The following is a 25,175-nucleotide window of genomic DNA, read 5'->3' as shown; positions in this document are numbered from 1 at the left end:
TTCTGGAGAGTAGAAATCTACTGTGTAGGAATCAGCACGGGTTTCGAAAAAGACGGTCGAGTGAAACCCAGCTCGCGCTATTCGCCCACGGGACTAAAGGGCCATAGACACGGGTTCACAGGTAGATACCGTGTTTCTTGACTTCCGCAAGGCGTTCGATACAGTTCCCCACAGTCATTTAATGGACAAAGTAAGAGAATATGGCCCATCAGACCAATTGTGTGATTGGATTGAGGAGTTCCTAGATAACAGAACGCAGCATGTCATTCTCAATGGAGAGAAGTCTTCCGAAGTAAGAGTGATTTCAGGTGTGCCGCAGGGGAGTGTCATAGGACCGTTGCTATCAACAGTATACATAAATGACCTGGTGGATGACATCGGAAGTTCGCTGAGACTTTTTGCAGATGATGCTGTGGTGTATCGAGAGGTTGTAACAATGGAAAATTGTAATGAAATGCAGGAGGATCTGCAGTGAATTGACGCATGGTGTAGGGAATGGCAATTGAATCTCAATGTAGACAAGTGTAATGTGCTGCGAATACATAGAAAGATAGATCCCTTATCATTTAGCTACAAAATAGCAGGTCAGCTACTGGAAGCAGTTAATTCCATAAATTATCTGGGAGTACGCATTAGGAGTGATTTAAAATGGAAAGATCATATAAAGTTGATCGTCGGTAAAGCAGATGCCAGACTGAGAGTCATTGGAAGAATCCTAAGGAAATGCAATCCGAAAACAAAGGAAGTAGGTTACAGTACCCTTGTTCGCCCACTGCTTGAATACTGCTCAGCAGTGTGGGATCCGTACCAGATACGTCTTGCCTCAAATGGAACTCTCTCCCACACTTTAAGGCACTTCTCAGACTTTCGGTACCGACATATCACAATGTTAATAATTTTCACTGGAGGACATATCAATAGGTCCGATCACTAACAGGTCTAAACGGCGACTCCACTCGTCGTTCTACACACAAGAAACTTCTGCTTTTCCAAAATACTCGCGAATATACTAATTTCTGATTCGCAGAGAAACATCACAGCCTGTCGGAAAGCAGCATCAAGCCCGCTAAATCCCGCGCATATACGCAGAACAATCAAAATGTCCCACTGAATTTGAACAATAAATTAACGAAAATAAATTTTGATAACCCACAACTATAAAATGAAATCCTTCTTAACAAAACTACTTTAACGAATTTGAACAGTTCTCGGGTATCCTACCGGGTATCGTCGTAATTTCTTCACAATATTTCGGCAGACGTACTCGCTACCATCTTCAGGTGGTTCCTGACGAATGCTGTGTTGTTCCTCTCGGCGCCCTATATATACTAACCGTTACCCCCTCCACCGTTCCTCTCCTGGTGTCTTTAGTGCGGCCGGTCGATTATTAATAGGATCGATCTAATTAATAAAGACAGCGGCTTTCAACTTAGTCAGGTCTGGAACCCTGCACTCAGCCTGGAGAGAAAGATGCGGTCCCAGAGATCGAGGACAGACCCCGACAGCTGCAACAGGGAGACTGCAGACCCCAGTTCAGACCCAGGCGCCGCTTCCCCCACCACCTCCAGTAGCCGCCGCGCCAGCCGCAATAAAGACACAGAGAGGAACAGCACAGCATTCGTCAGGAACCAGCGTGTACGTCTGCCGAAATATTGTGGAGAAATTACGACGCTACCCGGTCGGATACCCGAGAACTGTTCAAATTGAAAATACGCCGGGAAAACTTCAGATCGCATACTTTGACGAAATTATAATCCCATTTCCACAGTACCATAAACTGGCAAAATAGTTTATAATAAATTTTCCGCTATGAACGACTTAACGAACACAAGTCATTCTCGAACGTTCCTCACGAGACCAGTTAATTCAAGGTATTTCAGCTACAGACCTTCATTCACTCTCATAACTAAGAGCCATTATAATAGTGCTCAATAAGCAATTAGAAAATTAAACAAACAGAACTGCAAATAAAATTGACAGTACTTTTACTGCAATTCAAAAAGTGTACGTCAGATAGTGACCTCTAGCAGATCACATCGAAACTAAATACGTGTACTCTCGGGCATCTGACGCCAACGTCTTGCGCATAACTCATACTGCACGTCTCTTTACTGCTGTCACGATCTGAATAGGCATGATGTGAGGCGCTACAGCTCACATGGTCATTGACCTTACGCCAGCCGTCAGTAACAGCATAATTATATTCCCTGTGGGTAACAGTATGTCTTCCGTGATTGTTGTAATGTTTTGACATCATGGAATACGGTCACGTCATCTTCAAACCATTATATGCTCCCAATAGATGGAAGTGCCAGCGGTCTTGTTACAGTGGTAACACCGGTTCCCGTCAGATCACCGAAATCATGTGTTTTCGGACTGGGGTTGGTTGGCTGGTTGGTTGGTTGGGTTATCATGCGGTCTCACGAGCGCTGTTGTCAAGGGGGGTGCACTCAGCCCTTGTGAGACATCTGTCGGAATTGTTCGAAGCTCAGCACATGAGCAAAACGAACATCAAATTTGGACATTAAACGAAATTTTCCTACATACGAGGGCTATTCGAATGATTGGTCTCGAAATCGAAACCACAGTGTCAATCAAAACCGTTTTGTTTGCAAATGTTAGCTACTCCTTCCAGCAACTTTTCTATATAGTCTCTGTTACGACTTAGATTTTTGTCGTAGCGTTGTGCAATCTTTCCAACACTCTCGTGGTAGAAGACAGCCTCCTGCGCTTTTCGACAATTTCTACGCTGGACGGATTCTTGTTTTCTGAGCCAAAATGTTGTCTTCATAGCATAACTCATACTGCACGTCTCTTTACTGCTGTGCCGCCAAAATGTTGTCTTCATAGCCAGCGGGTCTTTTAAGCAGAGAAGAAAGTCAGAGGGAGTCAAGTCCGTTTTGTATGGTGCTGAGCAAACACTTCCCATCGAAAACGCCGCAGGAGCGTCCTCAATGTCTCTGCAGTGTGCGGCTAAGAACGGTCATGAAGAAGGAAATGCATAACAGTTACGTTATGTGGGGTTGCATGAAATCAGGCAAAATCTCTGGCGAGGCACCCATACTTGGCGGAAGATATTATTTTCTAGCATCTTTATGCTCTCAGAACTGAGAAGAATGACGTGGTGTTGTCCAGGGGCATAGTAGAAACACTTCCCAACACAATTGTGCAAAGCATCTCCGGATTTTCTCTGTGGCCTCTATTTGGCTACCGATCGCTTCTTACTTTCCGAAAAGCTCTTCCGTATTAACACAAGGACTGTTTTTTACTGAAATATGTTTGTATATTACACTACTGACCATTAAAGTTGCTACACCAAGAAGAAATGCAGATGATAAACGGACATTCATAGGACAAATATATTGTACTAGAAGTGACATGTGATTACATTTTCACGCAACTTGTGTGCATAGATCCTGAGAAATCAGTACCCTGAACAACCAAATCTGGCCGTAATAACAGCCTTGATACCTCTGGGCATTGAGTCAAACAGATCTTGGATGGCGTGTACAGGTACAGCTGCCCATGCAGCTTCAACACGATACCATAGTTCATCAAGAGTAGTGACTGGAGTATTGTGACGATCCAGTTTGCTCGGCCACCATTGACCAGACGTTTTAATTTGGTGAGAGATCTGGAGAATGTGCTGGCCAGGGCAGCAGTCGAACATTTTATGTATCCAGAAACGCCCATACAGGCCTGCAACATGCGGCCGTGCATTATCCTGCTGAAATGTAGGGTTTCGCAGGGATTGAATGAAGGGTAGAGCCATGGATCGTAACACATCTGAAATGTAACGTCCACTGTTCAAAGTGCCGTCAGTGCGAACAAGAGGTGACCGAGACGTGCAACCAATGACACCCCATACCATCACTCCGGGTGATACGCCAGTATGGCGGTGACGAATACACGCTTCCAATGTGCGTTCACCGCGATGTCGCCAAACACTGATGCGACCCTCATGATGCTGTAAACAGAACCTGAATTCATCCGAAAAAATTACGTTTTGCCATTCGTGCAGCCAGGTTCGTCGTTGAGTACACCATCGCTGGCGCTCCTATCTGTGATGCAGCGTCAAGGGTAACCGCAACCATGGTCTCCGAGCTGATAGTTCATGCTGCTGCAAACATCGTCGAACTGTTCATGCTGATGGTTGTTGTCTTGCAAACGTCCCCATCTGTTGACTCAGGGATCGAGACGTGGCTGCACGATCCGTTACAGCCATGCGGATAAGATGGCTGTCATCTCGACTGCTAGTGATACGAGGCCGTTGGGATCCAGCACGGCGTTCCGTATTACCCTCCTGAACCCACCGATTCCATATTCTGCTAACAGTCTTTGGATCTCGACCAACGCGAGCAGCAGTGTCACGATATGATAAACCATAATCGCGATAGGCTACAAGCTGACCTTTATCAAAGTCGGAAACGCGATGGTACGCATTTCTCCTCCTTACCCGAGGCATCACAACAACGTTTCACCAGGTGACGCCTGTCAACTGCTGTCTGTGTATGAGAAAACGGTTGGAAACTTTCCTCATGTCAGCACGTTGTAGGTGTCGCCACCGGCCCCAGCCTTATGTGAATGCTCTTAAAAGCTAATCATTTGCATATCACAGTATCGTCTTCCTGTCGGTTAAAGACGTCATCTTCGTGGTTTAGCAATTTTAATGGCCAGTGGTGCAAATTGTGAAGGTATTCTTTAACTTAGATGCTAGTATTTGCTACTTTTAAGCTATCGAAACAGTTAAATTTTTGGCGCAATAGTTGGATATTGCTGCCAAGGAGCGGTGTTTAGATCCTTATGCCATCACTTGAAGTTACGAATAGGTTACTTGCGTTTCTCTTGAAATTTCGGAATGTTTACTTTTAAGATTGATTTTTAACTTCTATCCTTGTTTCCAAACTTCATGGGAATCAAAATATCGTTTTCCCTCTTTATTTTATAGTACCGGTTATGGCTTGCAGTTCTTGCGAACCCTGTGGAAGGATTTATTCTACATACAAATTAAAACTTTAATATTTTCTGTTCGCTAGATTATGCTTTCATAACATCATTTACAGTAAATAGCATTAGGAAATAAAGAGTGAATGCTTACAGATTTATTCTTTTTGTCCACTAAGAATTAACGATGCCATAGAGGGCCGATGTCAACTCTCAGTCTGATGTTGATGACACCCAAAATTTTGCTGGTGTCACTGTTCTTTGATGCCGTATCTTCGGCTAACAACTATTTTAATTAATCGTCACCAACATGTATTTTATCAAATATGACGGGGTGGGCCAATACACTTTACAATCCTGTTCGAAAATACGCTGTCATTTCTGGACTATGCATGACTGATGAATGTACTTCATGAAACCCATACACCAGTTACGAATACGGCATGCGTAATCTTTTTAATGATATTACAGCCATAAGCTCAACGCTCTTGTAATGTGTTATTACAAATATGAAAACTTTGCCAGCGTAATCCTCAAACAGTTTACACTACTTGTAGTGGAAATACCGGGAAGTACCAGTTAGGTGAAAGAGAAACTAGCTGACCCGTTATGGATAATTCACTACGGTTGCGTGTCCTTGCTCCGGTAATAGCTGGGTGGGAAGCGCTACTAACGACAATTCCGATTGAGGCCGCAACTTTTGGGATTACACATTCTATTTCGTGCCCGACGCCTCCTAACTGATTCGGTTTCACATATTAGAGCAGTATTCCTTCATAAAAGGCAATCACTTCCTCCTCAGCTGTACCTGTTACAAAAGTGCGAAGCTGCGAGTTATAATTACTTGTACGACAATACCTGTCGTCACCCACAGAGCTGCGTAAAAGGGCTTTATCTTTTGAGATCTGCTCGCTGGTGACAGAGACTACTGCATAACTCTACAGTGCTGCGAAATAATTAACAAAGATTAAATGCGTACTTCACTTGGATTAATCTGTAACGAAATATCAAACAGAAAAGGATAAGCTAATGGCTTTGTGTAACAGAGAACGTTGATGGCTCATTTTACTCTAACTCAGCTTTTCGCGCTAAACTAGGCTATGTGCTTCCTTCAATCTCTGCCCGCATCTCGTGGTCGTGCGGTAGCGTTCTAGCTTCCCACGCCCGGGTTCCCGGGTTCTATTCCCGGCGCGGTTAGGGATTTTCTCTGCCTCGTGATGGCTGGGTGTTGTGTGATGTCCTTAGGTTAGTTAGGTTTAACTAGTTCTAAGTTCTAGGGGACTGATGACCTAAGATGTTAAGTGCCATAGGGCTCAGAGCCATTTGAACCTTCAATCTCTTTTCTTTCTTTTTCGTGGAAGAATTGATGCTGTTGTATCGACAGTATCTCTGTCAATATAAAACTCACCACTGGGGTCGATTTTCTCTGATTCTTATTAACCGTTAGCTCTTGCACTGACAACTTCTAAACTCAGAGCAACCTAGCAGCCATACGACAGCTGTTCTACAGAATCGGGTGCATGACGTACTCCTGGCAACATATTTCGAAGTATCCCACAACTTCAGAGTAAAATTTTGGCTCAGAGTGGAGGATCTCAATCTGAGTACCTTCAGATAAAGAAAAAATTGTCGCTGAAGCTTACACCATCAACTTTAGCTCACAGCAGCTACACAAAATGATGACCGACAGCCTCAAAGGCAGGCGTGACACGGTCGTGCTACGGAATAGAGACAAATATGCCGTCTACACTATATCCACACAGTGATGTACTCCATATTTTGCCACTTGTAGATGTTCAACGGTGAAGAAGATATTGGATGCTACCATTACAATTGAAACAGTACTATAGCATATTATGTATATAATCCGACGATTTCCAGAATAGTTAAATGGTGCATGAAAAATGTTTTGTCACACAAAGTGAAGGACATCATTCAGTGAGAAGCAATAAACTGCAGCCCCGTGAGATATAGTATTTAGCAGTTTCTGCGCACTGAGGGACCTGCCCAAGTGTGTCGGTGTCCTAAACGATAAACATATAAAATTAATGGCACCTGTATGCTCGAGATGTCAGATTTTTTTGGATGTGTTGTTAGCATTCGCAGATAAAAACAGTTTATTGGTAACAGTGACGACAGGTGAATGTGTACTCATTGACAAACGAGCGCTTCACAGCAGTATATCAGGACGTGCTTTTCAACAAGGGCATCCTAATTAACCATAATAAATTCTATCGCTGGGTGTAACATGTAAGTATTTTTTTTCTGTTCCATGACAGATTAGGCGTTCCACCTTGATTCAAATGTAATGGAAATAGTGTTATGGGATCAATTCCAAAAAAAGGGAAGACTGCTCAAATGACAGACTTTCAAGAAGAAGAAAATCAGCACAATGCGCATTTGGTGTGTTGATACAAATAGTTATGAATTTCTAAACAGAACTGGGTTGCAACTCTTCCGAGGTGGGCGTTATTATACAAGGTATTCACATGTTACACCGCATGACTCCATCTTGTGACGGAACATTTTCAAGATCTCAATGTCGCACGTGCAGACAGCTGCAAATGTTAGTTAAACGCTTCCGGAATGCGGATAAGCACGCAGGACCCTGATAGAACCCACTCGGTGGATTAACGACGTGACCCGATCTAATGCCCAGTCTGGATGTGTTTTTACTCGTATGACGACTAGGTGAAAACTGGGCTAGTGCCCACATCTTGCCTCATTCACATAATTCGCAAACATTTCCTAAGTGCTGTCATACTCTCTCATGAAAAACAATTGACACAAAGAGGTGGGATAGTGACTGGAGGGCCTTGACTAGCCTGTAACACTACCGTTGCCGAAGCAGACTAACATGCTGATTCGGTGAAGAAACGGAATAATTCCAGAACAAGGAAGAAAGATTCTCAAAATCTTAATGTGGTAATATCATAATAGGAAATCAAGTATGGTAAACAATTACTTACAAACAAAGTAGCCGTCTCCAAGATCTGTCAAGGGGCGACTATCCGTATAATTCCAAAATGTTCTTTTCGTTTCGGAATTGCTGCTGTAGTCACGAACACTCATACACATCAAATTTTATCTGTAATTGCGTTATAGACGATGGTTTACATGCTTCACTCACTTATTAACCTCCTGTATGACGTAGGAAAAAAGGGTCAGAAACTTATTTTTATTAAAGCTATTATTTGGTGAGAAAAATCCTATATTTATTTTGACTGGTTTCTGACACAACGTATGTTACACGAGTATAATACACGAAATTTGGGTTTTTGTCAAGAAAGTAGAATATATTTTAGTCATCCTCTTGTCATCCAATCTTTTTAGTTGTCATGAAATGCAATTCTTCGTTTTCTTATTACATATAATACTCAGATTTTTTTCACACACTTCCTTTTGCTTCTCAGTTCCCGTACTCCATTTTCATACTTTGCAAACAAAATTTTTCGAATAATTCTTCTTTTTTTCCTCTCCAAATTATTTAACTGTTGGCTGAGTTAACGGTGAGACATTTTGAGGTACAAAGACACCCAGTTTTAATCAGCAGATTGTAATGCCTCAGTTTTGTAAAAACAGATAAGGATGTATTAGTGTACGTGTTCGTTGTTAAAGGAAATGCCATTTCCATTTTCGGGTCTCTATTTATGTTAGCTGCCTCATGCAGAGGTTTTGGCTCGATTATTTGTTTCTAGCATTTGAATTCCGAAAATTTCTTTGTTTTTCCATATTTTGATTCTAATTCCATCATATTTTGCTGTATGCTTAACATTGGTCATGGATACTCTTTCTTCATATGAGATTTGTAGTAATTTTTTTACTGATATCATTTGAATAACAGTTATCCTTTTCGTAGCATCTTACGTCCTCTGCTAAGAATTTCAAATCATCATCAAAAATCCAAGCAGTCTGTTTCAAGTTTCTCTGTTTCTTCCAAGTTTCAGTTTATTTGTCTCCATTAACGTACTACTTTCTACAAAAGGCAATTGAATAGCGATTGAGACATTCCATTCCTCTGCCTCAAGTCTGTTTCAATTTGGAAAGGTTTTTATGTTTCACTGAAACATTTAACTTCGGACACCGTACAATTCAAAGTTTGCTTAAAGACTGCTATTGCTTTATTGTCAGCACCAAATTCTTCTGGAACACCAACACTATCAGTAGAATTATAGGCTTCTTCTTCTTTTTTAGATAAAAAAAAGGTACATAAGTATTTTAGGCTAAAAGTTCAATATACCGTTTGGACACATGGTCTTTCTGTTCTACATTGGTATTCTCCTAGCTGGCCCGCCTTTTGGATTGCTAACCTACTTAGCAAAACTTTAATCAGAGTTGTACATGTCAGTGGGAAGAGGTATATTAATCTGTTTCTGCCCCTTTTTTGTGTAATGGATGAATAAACTCGTTTTTCCGGTCCTCTCGTATTTTTTCAGTTTCACAGCAATCATCATTGATACCTCGATACAAAATCGACGAGTCTCTGATTATCAATCAACCATTGAGGTCACTTAAGTGTTTGATTAGGGTTAGATCTACATATATATCGACATCATACACGGCAAACCACCAAACAGTGGATGGCGAAGCGTACTTCTATTACAACTAACTGATTCCCCTTTCCCTGTTCCACTCGCCAATGGCGCGTGGTAAGAATGTTTGTCGGTAAGCATCTACATTAGCTCTAATTTCGTGAATTTTCCCATCGATGTAATTTTGCGAGATGTGTGGGGAAGGAAGTAATATATTGCCCTACTCTTCCAGGAGAGTGTTCTCTCGAAATTTCACCAGTAAAGTTCTCCGTGATCGATAACGCCTTCCTTGTATCGTCTGCCACTGGATATTGTAGAATATCTCTGTAATTCACTCGTGCGAACCAGACGTTATTGCGACGAAATGTGCCGCTCTTCGTTGGCTGTTCTGCATCTCTTTTATCAGTCCTACCTGGTAAGGATCCCAAACCAATGCACAGTACTCAAGATTTTGTCGAACAACGCCTTGTAATTCATTTCTTTCGTGTCTGATTTGTGTTTCCTTAAGATTCTTCTTATGAATCTCAGTCTGGCACCTGCTTTTCCTGCTGTTTGTTTTACGTGGTCTTCCACGTAAGGTCGCGGTGGATAGTTATCCCTACATATTTAGTAGCGGATATTCTTTCCAGCAACTTGTCGTTAATAGTATAGTTGTACTGCAAAGGATTTCTTCCCTTCCCTTACGCAATATCATTCACATTCGTAGTCAACTCCCAGACTTTGCACCATTTACCAACGCTCTGCAGGTAGTTCTGCAAATAGATATTGTCTTTTGACGTTGCTAGTTTCTTATAGACAACCGCCATACCTGCTCAGGTCTTAAATGGCTTCTAACGCTTTCTGCTAGATCGTTTATACAGAACCGCAAATATTGCAAAAATGGAAAGTGCTGTTGATGTGTGGTTTTCACAGCATGGATGGGTAGTCAGGGACACGTATTTTTAGCGAATATACTGAATGTAATAATACTTAGTGTACTTTTGTGCAAAGATATACTGTTTGAAATGAAGCAATTGCTATTTACATTAACAGGCTGAAAGTAGTGTAAATTAGAATGTCAGTGGTGCTTGTTGCAGGACTCTATTGCGAATGGTCTACGAGATAACGTATTTAGAAAATTTTCCACAGCGGTACTCGTATGTCACATTCAGCCTGCGTAATTTCCAGGTATGATGCTGTTGTGTTTTCTTACAGTGTGCTTGTGTGTTCGTTGAGTGCACTGCGACTTGCTAATCAGTTAGTGTGTGTAGGCAGTAGATTGTGTGCAGACGATGGGATTTATCAGTGCAGAAAAAGCCGACATGCTAATTGTGTATGGAGAGAGTAAAAAGAATGCAGTTCGTTCTTTTGCGATGTACGCAGCAACACATCCCAATTGATATCAACTATATCGGCATTTATCTATCAGCTTCTTAATCAGTTACGTGGAAGTGGAAGCGTAGCACGTAGACCATGTAACAGACGGCGGAATTACTGTCCTTGCTGCTGTTGATCAACAAGTTAACTCCCGTGCAATAGAGCGAGGAAGTAGCATGAGTCAGCAAGCCGTACGAATTCTCTATCGATATAAGTTCAGTCCCAATAACATCACTCTGCATGAAGAGCTGGATGCGATGGCATGTACCCTGAATTTCTCTAACATTGTGAACCAGCAACTATCAAATGGCTTTTTAACTTCTTCTCAAACATTCTCTCCACTCGTTGTCTCCCACCATTATTCAAGAAAACCAAGCTAATAGCGATCCTTAGCAATCCTCAAACCGAACAAAGACGGAGTAAAAGTAGATAGCTACCGCCCAATAGCCCTGTTAAGTGTTACTAACAAACTACTTGAACGACTCATCTACAACACGATCTATGAAACAATTAATAAACAAATACCCATAGAACAAGCTGTATTCAGGCCTGGCAGAAGTTGAAATTATCAAGTGCTTGCATTTACAACCCATATTGAAAGCGGATATGAGAAGAAATGCGTAAGCATAACTTCTTTCTTGGATCTATCTGCCGCCTACGACACCGTATGGCGAAAAGGTCTTCTCTTAAAATTCGTGAGCATCATTCAGTGTCGGAAACACACAAACCTACTTAGCAACATGCTAAGCAACACACTTTTCCAGATTTACTCTGATAACGACAGAAGCAAAGTCTTCAAATTAAGTGACGGACTACCTCAAGGATCTGTATTGGCCCCTCTCCTTTTCAATTTATACATTTATGACCTGCCAGCCAAAACCTCAAAGAAATTCATACATACTGACGACAACTGTTTGGTAACCCACAGCTCCAGTTTCACCACTGCTGAAAGCACGCTAACCGCCGACATGGAAATCCTGGACACATAGTTTAGGAAATGCTGCCTCCGCCTAAACCCTAAGCAAAATGTTACTTCAGCATTCGACCTACGAAACGGAACTCTGACTATAAATCAGAAGTTAAACTCCGAGGACAAACCTTACAGTACTGCAGTACTCCGAAATACCTCTGAATAACACTCGATAGGTCACTAACTTTCCGACATCATCTGTCCAACGTGGCCGCTTAAGTGAAGACCTGTAATATTATCATTCAGAAGCTTGCTGGAACCTTCTGAGGTTGCAGTGCTCAAACCCTAAGATTAACTGCTTTTGCACTGTCACTCTCTGTCGCTGAGTAGGACAATAGATATGCAACTCAACCAGACAATGCGACTTATCACAGGCTGCATACGTAGCACACAAACTGCATGGCTACCAGTTTTAAGTAACATTCAACCTCCAGCTGTACGAAGTTCGGATGCTCTCCTGAAGACCTCAAGAAACATTCAGAAGAACCCCCAGCTACCCGTACACAGCGATATATTAATAGCAGAACATCAGCATCTGAAGCCAAGAAAACGACCTAGGCGAACTGCATAACATCTTGAAGCCTCCGACGTAAACATCAACTAAGTATGGAGAAGTCAGTGGGAAGAATCGTCAGCGTTCGGCGGTCATGTGCTTGAAAAGCCTTCCATGTGAGTTCCATGTTTGCCACTCCCCAGACGTCAGTGGAGAACCATCAACAGCATCCGAACAGGACAAGGGAACTGCGGATATCTAAAGCACAAATGGGGCTGGGCAACATCTCCAGATTGTGACTGTGCAGCTGCCCTGCAAACAATAAAACACATTGTTGGTGAACGCTCGAAACGAGCCTTTGGGGGGGTCAATAAATGACATCCACCATGCATCACCTGAAGGGCCCAACTGGATCAACAGATTGGACTGAGAAATCTAAGAACTTGTGTAATGTGTACATAATTTAGTATAATACTTTGAACATTTGATTCTGTACCTGTATTTTGCTTGTTATTTCTTAAACTGTATACTCTTAAAATTATGTATTTGATCCAAACTCTGTATCATCATACCATAAATAATAAATAATTCCAATCACATCTCGCTGCATGAAGAGCAGCATAGAAACGATTATGAGAATCGTGTTAATTTCTGTACGTGGACATTAATACTAGATATTCCAGATGTATCATGTATCTTGTTTAGTGTTGAAACCACATTTACCAATCACGGTCAGGTAAACCTCCGAAACATGCACTACTGGTCTGTCGAAAATCCTCATTTGCTGTGTGAGGGGAACGTCAGCGCCCATGGACTGCAGACGTGGGATAATGAACGATCAGCACATAGGCTCGTTTTCCATAGACGAAACACTGAAAGCACAAATATCGCAGGCTCCTTATGTACCATTCCCCGCGGATGCTAGGAGACGTTCCTCTGCAGACAAGGAGGAACCTGTGGCACCAACACGATGGCTGTCCAGCTCATAATGCACGAAGTACTACAGAATGTCTTTACAAATTGTTTTCCAAATCATTGAATTGGATGCTGAGAACCTATACTCGGTCGGCCTGTTCCCCATTTGTGACTCATGTAGACTTTTTTCCTGTAGCGAAAGCAGAAAGGCTTTGTCTGCAAGGACATACCAACTACACCTGATGCTATGCAAAGACATATTACTGCATTACAACTGCTCGTACAACTCCGCTGAAATGCTAACACATATGTGTAGCAGCCGTTCCGTACCATAGTGGAAGCATGTATTTCCGTTGCCGGTAGTCATTTTGAACAAAACCTGTGACGGTCAATTGTCTCGTTACTGCTCAGAATCCACGTACATAGAGTACGCGCTTGTGTTTTTCTGAAGTGTGTTATATCATAGGCATTGTACAAGGACCGGTGTGGACACTTTTAAGAATACGATATCTCGTAAACGACTCGCGCTGGAACCCTGCAACAAATACCACTATCATTATAATTTATTCTGCTTTTCGTTTGTTAAGGGGGGTAGGACGTTCAAATGGTTCAAATGGCTCTGAGCACTATGGAACTTAACATCTATGGTCATCAGTCCCCTATAACTTAGAACTACTTAAACCTAACTAACCTAAGGACATCACACAACACCCACCCATCACGAGGCAGAGAAAATCCCTGACCCCGCCGGGAATCGAACCCGAGAACCCGGGCGTGGGAAGCGAGAACGCTACCGCAAGACCACGAGATGCGGGCGGTAGGACGTCAAACGGGCTAGTTGGAGTATGAGAGGCATCACAAAACATTTTAATTTCGAGTGTCTGTACTTTTACAAATAAAGTCATAAAACTTTGTCAGCATCATCAGGAAGGAATCAGGATTCACACTCATTTCAGTGGAAGTTCGAAAACATAACAAAATATTTTTTTAAAAAAGTGAAATTTCATCATTTATTCACTTATGTCTGCATTTGTTGCTACAGGTACTCTTTTCCTCATAAGTCAGAGATATTCTTCGATGAATTTTGCACAGCATACATACTATACTTACAGGTGTATGACACTCTAGAATTTATTTAATTTATGAAGAAACGAATGAGCTGTTACATTTTAAACTTCATGTTTGAAAAAACATATTTTAAAGTTAATTACCTCAATTTTTACCACAGTTTTTAATAGATGTAGAAAATTCTAGAGTTTCGTGGACTTTTAAGTATGGTTTGTATGCTGTGAAAAAATGATGAAATTTCACACGCAAAGAAAATTATTTCGTTATGTATTAGAACATCCAAGTCTATGAGTGTGAATTCTGTATCCTTCCTGGTCATGCTGACAACGTTTTAAGAATTTATTGGTAAAAGTATAGACAATGGAAATTAAAATGTCCTGTGGTGCCTCTCGTGCTCCAAGTCAGCCTGCTTGACGTCCTACACCCCTTAATGACAAGAGGCACTGTTAGATTTGAAAGCATGTTTGATTGCACAAAAAACTCAGTTTTAAACATTATTACTATCTGTTGATTGGCTAACAATACAAACCTCTGCATACCTATCCATTCTGTGAAAACCTCACGTCAATAACACTTCTCCTTTTCGCAATATTTGCGATGCGAGTTTTAAGTGATGAACCCTGTATACGCTGTAAACAGTAGTGGTCCTGTCTTACTGCCGACGAGTACTCCGGAAATTACTTTTACATCTGTCGTAGCAAGCTGTAGGATATTTAGTGCTGATGATGATCCTCTAGAACCGAAATCCATCAAATGATGCTGATGAGCAAACGAATTTAAAAGAAAGTGTACCTTATGTTTAACACGACAGGTGTGGCATGGATGGAACCACTGCCCCCCGACGTGTAGACGAGTCACAACATCCCTTTTTTAATCTCCTGAAAGAGATAAACACCAGTATAAAAGCTGTGACATGTGGGACGAGACTGCGTGCCCGCAGTGTTGGCCACCGCACGCCTCTCCTTGGTCCGCTGCGGCGTCGTTCGTAATGCTCGAAGAGGCTTTGCAGCGGGCAGCGGGCGCTCTAGCGGCTGGCGTAGCGAGAGGCTTTGCCGGCGCACCGCGCCGCGCGCCGGGCACCCCGCCAGAACATCGCGCCGTGCCGCCAGCGCTGTTTATTCTTCTTCGGATGTGCGCTAAAATGTTTTATTCATGTCGGTAAAAGCTTTCATTCATCACACGCAAATAAGCATGGACCGCGCATTGGCAGACATGAAAATTCATGTCCTCCCGCCGAAAACTGGTCCGCTTAGGAACAGGGATGCACACGAATGGCGGATTTTCGCAATGGTTTTGCAGGGAATTTGGAGGCAGGAGAACACGAAAAAAAGAAAAAAAGGGAAGTGGCGCGGGTGAAAAGCAACACTTCTAAGCCACGAGCTGACCACAATTTAGAAGATTTGGTTCACCCCAAAAACCTTACGTTTTTACCGCCTCTCGTTACTGTCATTTCTCGCTCTCTGAGGCTCATGTTACTTAATATTCATGAGTGGAGGAACATATTTTGTTCCGACTTCCTGTGGCATAAAACGGTGGCGGGCACTTTACTGCTTAGCCTGATAGGCACTGACATATTTTTGTCATTTGTAACATTCGCGAAGAAACTGCGTAATGAGTGCAAATAAATGAAAATGACACTATTATTACAGTCTTTGATTGCCATTCAAACACATCTGACGCCAAATCACTTGAACTACTACATAAACAATGTGACTCATTTTTAAACGTCCCCTTAGAGAAATTATAAATGACTGTGCTTAAACTGACACACAATATTTTTAGCGCAACGCAATCTGACTTTCAATAATCCCTACAAAAGAATGGCCCTGACTAACATTAACTTATATCATTCACAAATCAGTTATCTCACAAAAATCTTCGTTACTCTAACTACTGCAATACAGCGAGCACCAATACTGCCAGCTAAATAAAAGATTCAAACTACTGAAGGCACTAACTACTGATAGGCATAGTTAGCAAATGAAAGATTTTGATAGAGAACAAAAAATGTATTTACCTTAATAGTGCTCAAAAGTCAAAATATATATATATCAGTTCATGACATCCAGTCTTACAAATGTACTGTCTCCGATGGACACACGTCCAGATTATCCACTCTCAAAACTCCGCCATCTCTCTCCCCACATCCACCACTGCTGGCGGCTCACCTCCAACTGCGCAACGCTACGCGCTCTTAACAGCCAACTGCCCAACACTACAATAGCGAACATTACAACAATGCCACCCAGCCACAGACTGCACACAGCACAGCCAGTGATTTTCATACAGAGCGCTACGTGGCGGTGGCTTTACCAATATAAGAACTTAAACAGCCTACTTACAATTTTTGTAAAAGGTTTAAGACATACTCGCTTTTTAACAGGGCGATGTGCACAAAATCAATGGCTTTTAATCAGTCTTTGTTGTTGGAAAACGATCACTGTGTCCCCAACAGGTGATGCCTGCCTACGCTACAAACGATGTTTCCACGTGAATAATTTTTGCTGTTCAACTTCGTAGACAATACTCTACTAACGGGCAATCCAAGCTTGCATTTAGAAAATAAATTTTACTGCTTCAATCGCTTTCTATTAGCACGCTTATTTATTTGCATGATGTGTTTCGGTTGCAAGCTTCCTACATCAAGTGCGTTACGGTTACATCTACTATAATTTCATATGTGGTGAGAGTTGTTCACATTAACCGCCTCAATGTCGAGGAGGGTTGAGTACTTTGTGTGCACCTTTTGAAAGTATTGTAATTTAGTCTTACTTGTTAGTAGTCAATGAGACCTTTCGCAAAAAGTGTTTCGTTAATATTTCAGGTTCTATTTGGCCTCCTTTCCTTTTTCTGTTTTCAGTTTCCTCATTAGACAATTTGTTGTACTTTTGCAATGCAGATTTAGAAATTTTAAATTTGTTTGAAGCACTTCGGAGTGACATTCATTTTCTGAAGGCTTGTTTTTCCATGTCCTCTTGTGATGCATGTTTGTGGCGACGATCTCTAGGGCCAGATTGCTACTTCCTAACTATGCTGTCCCCAATGGCCTCTGAAAGTAACCCAAAATTACAGCATAAGAGTAAATGTTTTATAGTTTCTATAAAAAAATATATGCAGTATAAATCTCTGAGCATGTGTCTTACAAGTAGTAACAGTATTTACCTAGAAACTTTGGAAATGATTCCACAAAAGTCTGTCATATAGTACAGCATAGGTTTTACCACCAAAACAAATACAATAAAAACGATTTACGAGTTTGATTATGTCTGCCAGCTTCTGAAATGACTGAAAGATGACAGTAACCAAGTAGTCCAGAAAACCACGCATAAGGTGTTTCGGACACCAGATGTCACTACAGTCGCATAGTTTCTCATTTAGTTAGTGACAAATTAAAGTCGTTCATGAAATGGTACTACTATTTAGTCCTGTGTCCCTATACATATTTGGAAAGTATGTTACTAATAAAAGTTACACATTTAACCATATTTGTTCTTCTGTGTAGATTTTTGTGTGTTAGTGAACACGAAGTACTACGACCCTAGCCCCCTCCGTCCTCGGACATTTTTTCGTTGGACGTTATGGAAAATGCATTGGTAATGCTAGGGTTAGTATACATACAGGTATAATTGCAGTCCACCTGATGGTGACGGATATTACAGTCTCCAACCTCAGCCAGTTCCATACGACTTGGATAACTAAGTTTATCATAGCATGCTTCTCTCAAAGACATATGGGTGTTACCTGCAACATTTTGTTGCCCCATATCCCGCTCTTCTCAGACAGTCCCTTTTCAATCATATTCTTTATTTCGATTCTCAGTTCCATTCCGGAAAAGGGGGACATTTAGAAAAGGTCAACCCAAACTGAATTTGCTTCGTATTATTGTTGCAAAATAAATTCAGCCATCAGTCCATTAGTGACAAATCTCTCTTCCCTTTTTTTTTTTTTGCATTGATGAATTCCTAGTGTAGACTACTACTTGCGAAAAGCAGAACTTTACAATGTAGTCTCATTAGAATGTAGAATGAGGTCATTTTGGATGTTGTGCAGTGGAGAACCAGCAACCAGAGAGCATCAAAGGAATTCTGCCAGAAAGGATCGCAGATCGCAAAACGTTCAAGATCACGCAATCAGCAGTGTTCTGTTCAGACGGGTGTGCATTTGGTATTCGCGCCTAAAGGTACCACTATAAATTCTGAAAGGTAATGGGAGACCCTCAGAGAACTCAAGGCGCGCATTCGACGAGTTCTGCCACACGTGACGCGTCCTCTCCGCAAGCATAACAATGTGAGATTACACAGGGGCTCTGGAACATCTGCAACAATCCTTCTAATGGTTCATATGGCTCTGAGCACTATGGGACTTAACATCTGAGGTCATCAGTCTCCTAGAACTTAGAACTACTTAAACATAACCAACCTAAGGACATCACACACATCCAGGCCCGAGGCAGGATTCGAACCTGCGTCCGTAGCAGTCGCGCGGTTCCTGACTGAAGCGCCTAGAACAGCTCAATCACCATGGCCGGCCCTTGGCTTCACTGTCATCGATCATTCTCCACTCCCGTCTTGGCCCCATGTCATTTTCATCTGATTCCAGAACTTAAAGAACACTTTAAAGGACTTCACTTTTATAGTGCAGTGCAAGCAGAGGTGAGGTTCTGGCTCCGTCAACAAAGTCAAGCATTGCAGAATGATGGTATCAACAAATTGGCCACCCGTTGAGTTAAATGTATTTGCCGCCATGGTGACTATGTTGAGAAATAGGTATGTAGACAAGGAGAATAAAAATGCAAAATGTTAACAAAGTTTGTTTCACTTAAAAAGCTTTAAGAGTTTGAACATATAACCTCTGAGGCATACTTTGTAGTACGCTCTCGTATTCAAATTTCGTACTTTTTTGTTGGAGTCGAAAGGAGTTGGGAGTGAGAAAACTTTGATTTTGCGACGAAGTAGTCCAGGAAGAAGGGCGTTGTGGATAGGAGGTTGTGTTTGGAAGGCATGATAGTACGTATTTTGAGAGCTCGAATCCACGTGAGACTCGGAGACTTTCGTAAACGTGGAGGAATATTGAGGGATGCAGTCTATCTCTTCATCCGCTTAATAGTTTTTCTTCTGTTGTGGATAAATTGTACTCGCGGAGGTAAAGTTGCTAAGGAAACTAGTGAATAATGACTAGATACCTCAGTCCGTAAGAGCATTGCCTGCTAAAGTCAAATGTTCCAGATTTGTCTTCCTGTCCGGCACACAGTTTTAATCTACGAGGAAGTCAGTACATACATCTTCTGCGCGGACTTGATTCAAGAACTCGGAATCTAATCACTTCAGCCTCTATTACGTAAGAGACTGTGACAGAAGTGCAGGTGCAACCGTGAGCTTGTTATGTAAACGAACTTGACCAACCTGAGTCGCAGTGAGCGCGGCGCTGAGCGCAGTCTGCCTGCTTCCAGGTGTCGCCGCAGCGCGGCATGGGAGATGAGTGCGAGGCGTGCGCCGGGGCGGGTCCCGGCCCTCCGCCCCCGCAGTTCCTGGTGCCGCCACCGCCGCGGCCGCCCTTCCTGCCGGACGACGAGCACTGCCTCCAGGAGGACCAGCTGCCCTCCGACGTCTGTGATGCCCTGCCTGTGAGTACGCCAGCTGCCTGCTACTCGTCACCTAGGATTTTCCTTCCCGAGCATTAATTAAAAGTGCAAGTGAGCGAATGTTGTGTTAATTGCTTTGCGTTAATGCTAGTTAATAACGAATAGCTCTCAAATTTTTTTTTTGAAACCATAGTGAACTATTTTTAGATGTAATATGTACGACACCTCAGCACCATTATACACATAGCTTCGTAGTTTCATGTTGCTTTATTGAAGAAAACTGTTATGTACAATACCACATATTCATCGTATTTGCTGTAGATTTCAAGATAGGTCAAGGTAGTATCAGGTAATCAAGTCAATATATTGAAACAAAATTATCATAGAAGAACTTTTTGAAGTATCTTTTGTCACAAGGAACAGTGTTACATTAACATCACTTTTCCTAATTTCATTTTAATATGTTGTGGTCTGTAATTAAAACATTCCTGTCAGTAGCGAAGCAAATGTACACTTGACACCGCTCACACAAAGCAAAGGTCAGACCTTGTGGGCGGCGGTTTGAATTGTTCTTCTGAACGTAGCAGTCATGCTTCAGAATTAAAACGAAGTCGGCAATGAGTCAGTTGTAATATTAATTTATTGTTAGCTGTTAACTGAGGAGTGACTGTGCAGCTTCAGTAAGCTATAAAAGCATGTAAAACACTTGGAACTGGGGAAAGATAAGTCTTTATCTTTATTTCGTCGAGACATGCTATGCAGACAGTGGTACATGGTGCTAGGACGAACAAGTGAGCTGTGGCAAGGCGATGTGTGTTGTAAGTGATAGCACAGGCCTGGAAAGGTTTAGTTGCGTGCGAGCCCCTAGAATAAATAAAGAACAGAAGAAAATTTGGAGGTGCCGCACGTAATAGCTCGAAACTGTAGAAGTTAGAACAAAGTTTGACAAGGGTGACGTACTGATCAAGCGACACTTTTAATCATCGACTCGGTTGTTTGGGATAACAGCATTAGATACTATGCGGGACCAGTATCCAGTACTGTAGCAGAAGACACTCTAGTGCACAAATACATCTTCACCCCCATTGGTTGGAGGACTACTCTAGGGTGAAATTGTTACAGGAGACGAAATCATGACGGACTGCAACCCAGCAAGAATTCTGATGAAATTTCGCCTCTCACTCATAGAAGAAAAGCGGTTGTTGTCCCCCTTACAACACTTGCACAATGCTAGGTGAGATATCAAGGCCCATTTCGTAATCTCCCAATGTTACTTTCACCTATGGCGATGCTCAGTGCGCGTGACAAAATTAGCCCTACAGTGAAATTTCATCGACGCGCTGGTTCTAAAATCGAAACAAGGCAACAGGTAAGACGTCTAGAAATACTGTGACGCATTCAAATCAACACTGCTTCCCGAGGAAAAGGCACTCGATCGATACTGAAAAGCGGATTAATCTATCGAACTCTTGTAACTACTTGAACTGAAAGTTCAATTGGACGGGAAAAAGTCGCATATATGGAACTTACAGTAACAGGCTTGTAAACTAAAGAAACTGAAGAAAAGAACAAAATACGCTTAGAACATGTGAAATCTTAAAAACTAAAAGAGTACATTGTTGTTGTGGTCTTCAGTTCTGAGACTGGTTTGATGCAGCTCTCCATGCTGCTCTGTCCTGTGCAGGCTTCTTCATCTCCCAGTACCTACTGCAACCTACATCCTTCTGAATCTGTTTAGTGTATTCATCTCTTGGTCTCCCTCTACGATTTTTACCCTCCATAGTGCCCTCCAATACTAAATTGGTGATCCCTTGATGCCTCAGAACATGTCCTACCAACCGGTCCCTCCTTCTTGTCAAGTTGTGCCACTAACTCCTCTTCTCCCCAATGGTATTCAATATCTCCTCATTAGTTATGTGATCTACCCATCTAATCTTCAGCATTCCTCTGCATCACCACACTTCGAAAGATTCTACTCTCTTCTTGTCCAAACCATTCATCGTCCATGTTTCACTTCCATACATGGTTACACTCCATACAAATACTTTCAGAAACGACTTCCTAACACTTAAGTCAATACTCGATATTAACAAATTTCTTTTACTCAGAAACACTTTCCTTGCCATTGCCAGTATAAATTTTATATCCTCTCTACTTCGACCATCATCAGTTATTTTACTTCCTAAATAGCAAAACTCCTTTACTACTTTAAGTGTCCCATTTCCTAGTCTAATTCCCTCAGCATCACCCGATTCAATTTGACTACATTCCATTATCCTCGTTTTGCTTTTGTTGATGTTCATCTTATATCCTCCTTTCAAGACACTGTCCATTCCGTTCAACTGCTCTTCCAGGTCCTTTGCTGTCTCTGACAGAATTACAATGTCATCAGCGAACCTCAAAGTTTTTACTTCTTCTCCATGAATTTTAATACCTACTCCAAATTTTTCTTTTGTTTCCTTTACTGCTAGCTCAATATACAGATTGAATAACATCGGGGAGAAGTTACAACCCTGTCTCACTCCTTTCCCAACCACTGCTTCCCTTTCATGCCCCTCGACTCTTATGACCGCCATCTGGTTTGTGTACAAATTGTAAATAGCCTTTCGCTCCCTGTATTTTACCCCTGCCACCTTTAGAATTTGAAGAAAAAGAGTATTCCAGTCAACATTGTCAAAAGCTTTCTCTAAGTCTACAAATGCTAGAAACGTAGGTTTGCCTTTTCTTAATCTTTCTTCTAAGATAAGTCGTAACGTCAGTATTGCCTCACGTGTTCCAACATTTCTACGGAATCCAAACTGATCCTCCCCGAGGTCCGTATCTACCAGTTGTTCCATTCGTCTGTAAAGAATTCGCGTTAGTAATTTGCAGCTGTTACTTATTAAACTGAGAGTTCGGTAATTTTCACATCTATCAGCACCTGCTGTCTTTGGGATTGGAATTATTATATTCTTCTTGAAGACTGAGGGTATTTCGCCTGTCTCATACATCTTGCTCACCAGATGGTAGAGTTTTGTCATGACTGGCTCTCCCAAGGCCGTCATTAGTCCTAATGAAATGTTGTCTACTCTCGGGGCATTGTTTCGACTCAGGTCTTTCAGTGCTATGTCAAACTCTTCACGCAGTATCTTATCTCCCATTTCGTCTTCATCTACATCCTCTCCCCTTTCCATAATATTGTCCTCAAGTACATCGCCCTTGTATATACATTCTATATACTCCTTCCACCTTTCTGCTTTCCCTTCTTTGCTTAGAACTGGGTTGCCATCTTAGGTCTTGATATTCATACAAATGATTCTCTTCTCTCCAAAGGTCTCTTTAATTTTCCTGTAGGCAGTATCTATTTTACCCCTAGTGAGATAAGCTTCTACATCCTTACATTTGTCCTCTAGCCATCCCTGCTTAGCCATGTTGCACTTCCTGTCGATCTCATTTTTGAGACGTTTGTATTCCTTGTTGCCTGCTTCATTTACTACATTTTTATATTTTCTCCTTTCATCAATTAAATTCAATATTTCTTCTGTTACCCAAGGTTTTCTACAAGCCCTCGTCTTTTTACCTACTTTATCCTCTGCTGACTTAACTATTTCATCCCTCAGAGCTATCCATTCTTCTTCTACTGTATTTCTTTTCCCCATTACTGTCAATTGTTTCTTTATGCTCTCCCTGAAACTCTGTACAACCTCTTGTTCTTTCAGTTTATCCAGGTCCCATCTCCTTAAATTCCCACCTTTTTGCAGTTTCTTCAGTTTTAATCTACAGGTCATAGCCAGTAGATTGTGGTCAGAGTCCACATCTGCCCCTGGAAATGTCTTACAATTTAAAACCTGATTCCTAAATCTCTGTCTTACCATTATATAATCTATCTGATACCTTTTAGTATCTCCAGGATTCTTCCATGTATACAACCTTCTTTTATGATTCTTGAACCAAGTGTTAGCTATGATTAAGTTATGCTCTGTGCTAAATTCTACCAGACGGCTTCCTCTTTCATTTCTTCCCCCCAATCCATATTCACCCACTATGTTTCCTTCTCTCCCTTTTCCTACTGACGAATTCCAGTCTCCCATGACTATTAAATTTTCGTCTCCCTTCGCTACCTGAATAATTTCTTTTATCTCATCATACATTTCATCAATTTTATCATCATCTGCAGAGCTAGTTGGCATATAAACTTGTACTACTGTAGTAGGCACGGGCTTTGTGTCTATCTTGGCCACAATATGCTGTTTGTAGTAGCTCACCCGCACTCCTATTTTTTTATACATTATTAAACCTACTCCTGCATTACCCCTATTTGATTTTGAATTTATAACCCTGTATACACCTGACCAAAAGTCTTGTTCCTCATGCCACCGAACTTCACTAATTCCCACTATATCTAACTTTAACCTATCCATTTCCCTTTTTAAATTTTCTAACCTACGTGCCCGATTAAGGGATCTGACATTCCACGCTCCGATTTGTAGAACGCCAGATTTCTTTCTCCTGATAACGACGTCCTCCTGAGTAGTCCCCGCCCGGAGACCCGAGTACATTAGTGAAAGTATAATTTTTTCCAGTGTTGTTGCATCATAAGAATCATCGCTTCGGTCAGATGGAGTGGATATTAAAATGGAGCCCGTTTTACAGCATAATGCAGTCACCAACCCAAATAGATTTCCTCCAGACTGAAACCAGACACCAGAGACAAAACATGTGCAAAGGCATAATTTTTATTTCGAGGGATTCAATCGTTCTCATTTCGATTGAACTGAAAAACTCGGTGCCTAATAACAATAAGTATCTGTGTCAACATTTAGAACTGAATAACGTCCTATTTTCAATTACTGTCAAGTGCACTTCGTAACTTCTGTTATCTGCTATGTCCATTCCGACAACAGTGGGAGTTGTTTGCTATTCAGCAGGCGGAACAGATATTGGCAGTGAACAATTGCACACAAGTTGTTTCAGGACAAGTAGAATCTGCCAGCGCTCTTTTGCAATCAATACAGAAACCAAGTTCGAGTTCTCCATTACAAACATTTGTAACATCAAGATCTCTCGTGAAACTCGAAGGTTTTTCAACTTACGAATATACACTACCAGGGAAAAAGTGCGTCATCCTCAAGGACTGTTTCCAGTGGCATTGTGTGCATAAGGAAGGACTGCAATGTTGGTGATTTATTTGTCACGGTCACCGATGATCAGTCGGTGCTCAGCAGGCCTGCCTATGCACCCTCCGTATTCACTCTGCAGGCAGTAGCGGTGCTGAGTTTAGCAGTGAACAGCGTTTGAAACATTCATTCTGTATGAGACCTTAACTTTTCCCGGCGG

General features: G+C 41.8%; 1 protein-coding gene across 1 annotated transcript in view; it reads left to right on the top strand.

Moving 5' to 3' along the window:
• Window positions 1-25,175, top strand: part of LOC126267285 (uncharacterized protein C6orf132 homolog) — a 285,985-nt gene that overhangs the window by 203,927 nt on the left and 56,883 nt on the right. The window contains exon 3 of the mRNA XM_049972356.1: window positions 19,728-19,901. Coding sequence (XP_049828313.1) covers window positions 19,746-19,901 — 156 coding nt within the window. The 5' untranslated portion in view covers window positions 19,728-19,745. The remainder of the gene's footprint in view (window positions 1-19,727; window positions 19,902-25,175) is intronic.

Source organism: Schistocerca gregaria, chromosome 4 (genome assembly GCF_023897955.1).
Source record: "Schistocerca gregaria isolate iqSchGreg1 chromosome 4, iqSchGreg1.2, whole genome shotgun sequence".
In the NCBI taxonomy this organism is placed as follows: Eukaryota; Metazoa; Arthropoda; class Insecta; order Orthoptera; family Acrididae; genus Schistocerca; species Schistocerca gregaria.
The sequence above is the reverse complement of the archived record's forward strand: the minus strand, read 5'-3'. Positions and strand labels throughout refer to the sequence as shown.